This window comes from Oncorhynchus masou, chromosome 13 (genome assembly GCF_036934945.1).
Source record: "Oncorhynchus masou masou isolate Uvic2021 chromosome 13, UVic_Omas_1.1, whole genome shotgun sequence".
NCBI classification, from domain to species: domain Eukaryota; kingdom Metazoa; phylum Chordata; class Actinopteri; order Salmoniformes; family Salmonidae; genus Oncorhynchus; species Oncorhynchus masou.
This window is the reverse complement of record NC_088224.1, coordinates 13882649-13890937: the sequence shown is the minus strand read 5'-3', so window position 1 is coordinate 13890937 and position 8289 is coordinate 13882649. Positions and strand designations below refer to the sequence as shown.

The 8289-nt window shown below is 41.6% G+C and overlaps 1 protein-coding gene across 1 annotated transcript; it reads left to right on the top strand.

Moving 5' to 3' along the window:
* Nucleotides 1–4921: 4921 nt before the first annotated feature.
* LOC135551349 (transcriptional repressor scratch 1-like) lies at nucleotides 4922–7954 on the top strand. The gene is made up of 2 exons (XM_064982570.1): nucleotides 4922–5715; nucleotides 6794–7954. The coding sequence occupies exons 1-2, from the start codon at nucleotides 5601–5603 to the stop codon at nucleotides 7525–7527; spliced, it is 849 nt and encodes a 282-aa protein (XP_064838642.1). The 5' UTR covers nucleotides 4922–5600; the 3' UTR covers nucleotides 7528–7954.
* The last annotated feature ends 335 nt before the right edge of the window (nucleotides 7955–8289 follow it).

The following is an 8289-nucleotide window of genomic DNA, read 5'->3' as shown; positions in this document are numbered from 1 at the left end:
CCCTTGCGTCATCATCCAATTTCTTACAGCTATTAAATGAGGGATTCTAATGAGGATTCTCGTTCATTTGAAATAGTTCTGCTAACTTGTTAGTTATGCCTGTTTATCTGAGGTCACTGATGACGCTGCTCCATCCATTTTACAGAAGGCATGCAACGCATCATGACAGGTCTTTACATCCAACATTACATCACAAATCCTAAACCATTCCCAGCTCCAATCCAAAAGTCATTTGGATTTTTTAGATGTCTGGCACCAACTTTTTCTCAGTTACATATTTCTGAAATCTATATGTTTTAGGGGGCATCAGAGAACCAATTCCACCTCTCTAGATATACAGTATAATATCTGCATGGTTGTGAGAGAAGGTAAGTTACTTTACCCAAAGAAAAGGATTCAGCAAAATTTCAATACAGCTCTACTTCAAGGTGGGAGACAATACGACGGCCTCTAATATTTCATGATCCCCCCCGATCCCTTTACTGGCTCATAGCGCTGACAAAGCCTCTAAGTCTGCATTACTGGCCCATACAATACTATAGTCTGACCATGGAAGGGACATTTTCTGATGAGATTTTAAGGCTGGAATGTCTGTTTTAAATCTTCTTGAGGTGACAGTGGCATCTATAGGAATTCATAATATAGTGGGAGGCTGTAGTGATGACTCAATGCTTTGGTAGAGGAGGTAGCTGTCCTTATCTTATAGATAAATATATACCAAATGATACCCTATTCCCTATATATAGTGCACTACTTTTGACCAGGGCTCTGGTCTAAAGTAGTCCACTATAGAGAGAATAGGATGGCATTTGGGATGAATCCATAGATTAAGTTTTAGTTCCAAAGTGTGGTTATTGGTCTATAGTACAGTTATCATGTCCTCCATACTAAAGCTCGTTGAATTTCCCTATAACCTTAAATGGGCCGTGTATTTTATACCCAGTACTCTGGCCTAAAACAATGGTTTGTTTGCTTAGTGAAGCTGCATTTATGCATTTTATGCATTTCATAAATAATTAGGGTATCACCATACATCATGAACCGACGATATCAATATACATGTTAATTAACCCATGGTTCCGTCAGCTGAGCCCATCGTTAATGTGTCACACACACACACACACACACACACACACACACACACACACACACACACACACACACACACACACACACACACACACACACACACACACACACACACACACACACACACACACACACACACATACAAACACACATCTCTCATTAAACAGCCGTGGGCCTCGCCCACCAGACACCAACCCCTCCACCAAGGTGCTCTCTCCGCCCTGGACCTTGCCTGCCTCCAGATGCCATGCCTGGGTAGTGGCAGGCAGACGGGTAGGCAGACGAGCAGGCCAGACAGGCTCTGCAGCTGCCTTCTCTCCCAGGATCAGGACCACACCAACCATGTCCAGGTGGAGACCAAGCCAAGGGAAGGGAGGTGGAGCTGGGGTGGAGAGGGGTTTGGTGGAAGGAGGAGGTGGTGGTGGGTAGACCAGATGATGATACGTACAGGAGGGAGTCCGGGGGTCAAGCTTGGGGTAGAAAGGTAATGGATGAAAGGGGGTAAATTACATCATGTTATTGTAATGTTGTTGTAATGTTATTGCAATGTTGTTGTGATGTTATTGCAATGTTGTTGTAATGTTATTGAAATGTTATTGCAATGTTGTTGCAATGTTATTGCAATGTTGTTGTGATGTTATTGCAATGTTGTTGTAATGTTATCGAAATGTTATTGCAATGTTGTTGTAATGTTATTGCAATGTTGTTGTGATGTTATTGAAATGTTATTGCAATGTTGTTGTAATGTTATTGAAATGTTATTGTGATGTTGCTGTAATACTATTATGATATTGTTGTAATGTTAGTGTAGTGTTGTAATGTTATTGCAATGTTGTTGCAATGTTATTGCGATGTTATTGTAATGTTATTGTAATGTTGTTGTAATGTTATTGCAATGTTGTTGTGATGTTATTGTAATGTTATTACAATGTTGTTGTGATGTTGTTGTAGTGTTATTGCAATGTTGTTGTAATGTTATTGAAATGTTATTGTAATGTTATTGCAATGTTGTTGTGATGTTATTGTAATGTTATCGTAGTGTTGTTGTAATGTTATTGCAATGTTGTTGTAACAATATTGTAATGTTGTTATAATGCTTTTGTAATGTTGTTGCGATGTTATTGTAATGTTGTTATAATGTTATTGTCGTAGAAGATGTGTTCAATTAACACCAATGCCTTGTGTGTTTTCTTTCTCGTTAGGCTGGACAATTAAGGGTTAGCTATTCGGAGAGGAAGTTGTGTGAAATCCGAAGGACTGGATTTATAGCAGATAATTGGGCTTAGAGAGCTCCTCTCACCCACTTATAAAAAAGGGAAAACAAATCCTCTTATCTTTGTAATGAAGAACTGACGTGGAAGATGAAGCTTTTTCAGAGCTGTGTTGTTTACACAGTATAAACATGATGGAAATGACCACAGTAAGACTAAAGGAAATCAACAGGATATGGGTGGTTGGGTCGACATAGTGAGGTTGTTTTGTTAATCAGTCCCAGCCATGTTCATCTCTCCCCAAAGTCTATTGTTTTCAGCTGGATCCAGTAACATTGTCTGGTTCACAAATGGCACCTAGAGCCCTTTATAGTGCACTACATTTAACCGAGGTCCATAGGAATCTGGTCAAAAATAGTGCATTATTTAGGGAGTAGGGTGACATTTGGTACTAACCTATTGTCAATTTGTTAAAAATTTTCTAACATTTTTCATTGAATTTCTAATAATTATAGAAACAAAATGATTGACAAACTCATTGTTGTGGAGTAATTTCCTTTCTCCACCAAGTTTATTGGTGTATTGACTAACACCAACTAGTGTTCTGCTTTGCACTGTGCACATAGACATGTCTGCCTGCAGATACTCTGCACATCTGCTGCTGATCAAGTTCTGGATTTTTAATTAGGTTTATTTTAGCATCTACTACAGGGATCTACCATATCGCTGGAGAGAATGCAGGTGCCTTGCCTATCTGTCTAATGTATCTATATTTTCACTAACACATCATGACACAAACCACTTGACCTTCTCTTTGTCCTTTGTAAAATGGTCCAGGAGACGTTCTGTTTACATTTGCCGAATATAATATAATAATAATAATATATCCCATTTAGCAGACGCTTTTGTCCAAAGCGACTTACAAGTCGGCTGGGGCCACTACTTTTACATATGGGTGGCCCCAGCGGGAATTGAACCCACGACGCTTGGCGTTGCAAGCGCCATGCTCTACCGACTGAGCCACACAGGACCCCGAATGACAAAACGAGTTAATTTGAATATCTATTGTTTAAAACTCACACGAGAGAATTAAATGTCAATGAGTTCTTCTGATTTGGGTTTTGGGTGTTGCGGAACCATCCCCAGACTATTATTATGCAAATTAGAGACGCGCAAGCTTCTATATTTGTCATGCCTTTTTTCTGCTGAACTCAGCAGTTCCCGGGAATTTTCTGTGCGCTAGGTGAGGCACAAGCAGAATGGACTGTTTTTTCTTGTCTTTTTTCTTCCCTTCCATAAACAAGTCAGGTCACCCCTTCCCGGCTATCCTCAAGCATGGTATTGTGGAGTTTGTTAACTGCAAAGATGCAAGGTGATTTTATGCCCTGTTTCCGCAGGATTGTGAATAGAGCTTGGTTGTTTTAGTCCCCTATATTCGGTGTGTTAGACAGGGGTCAGGTGGGAGTCAACAGAGGTTACGAACTGCTATAATCAGCATGAAAAACATAGGCTATATCCCCGATGCAAAATATTTAATATAAACAATCACCTTCACACATATGCTAAAATAGACAGATTATCGTTACGTAATTCTGATGAAGGTTAACATATATTTACAGTAGGCCTATTCCTATTTCTGTCCAACGTAAGCATAACCTACAGTGGGCCTACATAGGCAATAATAGTAGCCTAATAGGTGCGTAGCCTATGTGTATTAAAGTCGTATCAAAACTGGTAGGTTATAGCATATCCGGACTGCAGTGCACATGTGACCCATACAATTGCACGGGGCACGCGGGGGACTAACCGGGCGCTGACACAAACACAAAGGCGTCCTGCTGCAGGAAAGAACAAAAAGAACACGATGTCAAACAACCAAGGATACTACTGCTCCTGGATCTCCGTTAATTGCGCACATATGGCCCCTGCAGGAATCATTGAGGAAAAATACCTTCTGGTACCCAGCTCCTGTGATTTGCATAAAGAGAACACCATTGGTTTATAGAGTGTGATGTAAAAAAGTGACCTGCAAGCCTCGGGCAACAGCCAACATTTGATTTTGTGGTTAGCGTTAGCGTTGGTTTGAAAACGTTGAGTGAGCGGGGGTTTGTAAACGTTGAGTGAGCGGGGGTTTGTAAACGTTGAGTGAGCGGGGGTTTGTAAAAGTTATTACTGTTATGGAAGATGCAGTCTTTTATTTTCAAAAAATGAAGCTCCTAAGATCATCCTTACTGGACAAATAAAAATGAATTTACGTCAACTTATTGTCCCCTAAAAAAGTATCCTAAACATGTTCATAATACTGTATAGCTAAATCAATATGTCGGTGTAGTAAGAACATAGAACACAAATCAAATGTTAGACCTACAGGACTATTCAAATAATATTATATAGCCTACTGTTTTTATCCGTCAGTGTTGCATTTATTGTGATGATTTACTGAAAATAAATAATGGTCAACACCATAATAAAACATGATCGTTATAAACGGAAGGAAAAAAAAGAAATCGTGGACGACTCACCAAGTCCATAAATCATCCTAGTTCAACGTTGGTCCCGGGAGATATCTTTTGATGGATTAAATTAAGCACTTCCATCTCCATCTCGCACATGATCGCAGCCATATAAATCCCAACAGCTGATCAACAGACTTCAGAAAGCCCAAGACCTTCAACAGAGTTCAGCACGGAGAGAGAGCGAAAGGGGGGAAAAGCCGGAGCTCGCTGAGAGGCAGCGTTTTCATGAGTGACTTTTCTGCCATCCTCTATTACAATGAGTGGTAAATATTTACGTGGGAACTGTCAAATACTCCATTAATAAAGGGACGCTCTGTGAAGTTTAAAACGAGCCAAATCCTGGGAGCAGTTACCAGACTATTTTCTAGGGTCGACCTGTGAGGAGACTGAGTACAGCTGCACGAGGAAGACAGAGAGCGAGGAGAAGAGCGAAGGAACGGATCTCTCACTGTCTCACAGCGGGGGTGTTGTCCAGTGCCGAAGCCTGCCTGCCTATACATGCACGCAGCACTGAAAGGGAGCTATCCAGTGCTGAAGTTGCATTTCTTACCAGCGGAACACGGCGCTGTAGCACGTAAACCAGCAGCTCAACAAGGACTAGCAGCGTGAGGATTCGGAAGGGATCTCAGGCTTTTCTCCCTGTGCTGGCATCTGATCACACACAAATCTGCTTGCTGAAGAGCGATTCAGCCCGTATATACAGCTAGTCCCTTTTCAGCCCGCCTTGCATGAGGAGTGACCCATTGAACCACCGGACGAGTGTTGTTTTGTGCAGCGTAGAACCATGCCAAGATCTTTTCTGGTCAAAAAGGTTAAGCTCGATGATTTCTCATCTGCTGATCTGGAGAGACATTATGGCAGGTCGAGGACCGACCTCAGCCTCCGCTTTCATGAAAAAGGTAAAGCTGTTAGAATCTCTGACTTTTATCGGCATGCACAATGTTTATCTTTTATTACTTGGTATTCTATGTGTAGGCTAAACTAAGTGCTTATTTGTAGTCTATTTGCGTGTGGATAAGCTTGTTGCACATCAAGCTTTGCTGACCCGCGGTCACATCCTATTCAATACAGTCACATTTTTAATTTTTGTCGACTCTGCACATTTCCCGAGGCAGAGATATTTCAATTGCTCTACAGCGGAGCACACAAGGTTAAAACCCTGTTGAGCTACATATACCCACAAGTGTGCAACAGACGAGTGTGCAAGATACTGTAGATTAGAATACGGCTTTATAGTGTATTCCTTTGGATCATTAGTCCAAGCCCACAACCATAGCCACACACAGAGACAGAAAGGAGAGAGATAGAGAGAGAGAGAGTCTTTATATATTCACTTTATATATTATCTACCCTACTTGCTTTGGCAATGTTAACACATGTTTCCCATGCCAATAAAGCCCTTGAATTGAATTGAGTCTGTTTGCCTCTTAAACGAAGGCTTGATCATGTTTCAAGACATTATTTACGCTCTATAAAATACAGTGCGTGCACTTGCATTTGCATAACCCGACTGTATTTTTTTCCGGAAGTACATTTATAGAATATTCATCCACATTCCTATCTCTTGGTCATGGAGTACCCTGGATGGACCTGGATGTATGTGAGACTATGTGTACGTTCAGTGGTGCACATCGACCTATATTCTGAGAAAGGCAAATGCAATTATAACTGAAGTGATATTATTCCCCTTGCGCCTTTGTCCTTAAATGGGATAGCTCACTAATTGAAACTGAGAGATATTGATTTTTTGGGGTGAAGTGATGTAGAAACAAAATACCTTCACAAGAAGTCAATGTCTTTCAACCCACCTCTGCTGGAACTGTAAATGACTGAAATAATAGGCTGCAGAGCTCACGCACCGTGAGTCACAAAGGAAGCCTTGCAACTAGGGAGAATTACACTGTTGCATCAGTTAACATCAGTAGGCCAAATCACATAAATAATTTAATCTGTCTGTTGTTCTTTTCAACGCTACAGGGTACATCAGTGACTACATGACCCCGTCTGTCTACGACGGCGAAAGTGACAATGGCATCCACAGCGAAAAAGGCCCCTCTCCCAGCCCCATCTACAATGGCATCCACAGCGACTACGGAGCACCAGACTCGGACCAGCCCGACAGCCCCCATTCCGAGATCTCCTCCGGCTACATCAACGGAGACACCGCAGTGAGCGAGGGCTACACGGTAGATGCCTTCTTCATCACGGACGGAAGGTCGAGGAGAAAAGCCATCAGCAGCCCCAGGACCATACAGCGTCACACGTGCAACGAGTGTGGAAAGACGTATGCCACATCCTCCAACCTGAGCCGGCACAAGCAGACCCACCGGAGCCTGGAGAGCAAGATGGCCAAGAAGTGCCCCACCTGTGGGAAGGTGTATGTGTCCATGCCTGCCATGGCCATGCATCTGCTCACCCACGACCTCAAACACAAGTGTGACATATGTAGCAAGGCCTTCAGTAGACCTTGGCTGCTGCAGGGACACATGCGGTCTCACACTGGCGAGAAGCCCTTTGGATGCGCACACTGCGGAAAGGCGTTCGCCGACCGCTCTAACCTCCGCGCTCACATGCAGACGCACTCCGCCTTCAAGCACTACAAGTGTAAGAGATGCAACAAGACCTTTGCTCTAAAGTCCTACCTTAACAAGCACTACGAGTCCGCCTGCTTTAAGGGAGAGTTCTCACCTATAAGCTCCATTGACGACTGACTTCCAGTACCCATGAACATGTAATGAAACTTCTTCCAACGGCTTCCCTATATTATTCCCTAGACAACCTGTTCCATGGTGACAGCACAGGTCTTATACCCTCCTGCAGCAAACAGCATCACTAAGGACATGTTGGATTACTCATGTAGCCTATACCCAAACGTCTATTTCCATTGGCTATCCTCCCTTGATTGTTATAACAACAACAATTTGTTCAAGTATTATGAGCTGAAATATCATATGTTTGCCAAACTCACAGGACATTGAAAATGTCTTAATTTCTCTCAAAGGTCAAACCTTTTAAAGTATTGGACAATATTGTACTGGTGTTAATGGACACAAAAGTGTTCAAGGTTGAGGTAAACCTATTTATTTATTCACTTATTTATGTAGGCCTATCTATTTATTAATTTATTTTTTACTTCAAGTTTGTTTAGAGTCTTCATTTGCACTTTAATTTACTTTTAATTTTGCAAGCCTTCGTCGTGAATATGCCAAAGCATTTGACACTTTCTAAATATCCTCTTATTTTATTTGCCACTTTATAAACCTATTGCATGCAACAACAAAAAAACAAAAAAACGATAATTCTGAAATCTATGCCAATTTAACGAAGCTTTGGATTTTTGCCAAAATCTAGATAGCATCCGGTGACAATATTTCTTGGGAGTCTTATCATAAAAAACTATAGAGCAATAATGCATGGTATTAGTAACGCGTAATAATAATGACATCATCTTTCTATCCAGTACTCTTAGTAGT

Bases quoted from the DNA above. Each gene is read 5' to 3' on its own strand.
- LOC135551349 (XM_064982570.1), top strand. From the start codon at position 5,601: ATGCCAAGATCTTTTCTGGTCAAAAAGGTTAAGCTCGATGATTTCTCA. The intron at 5,716-6,793 runs GTAAAGCTGTTA...TCAACGCTACAG, and splicing joins CCTCCGCTTTCATGAAAAAG to GGTACATCAGTGACTACATG.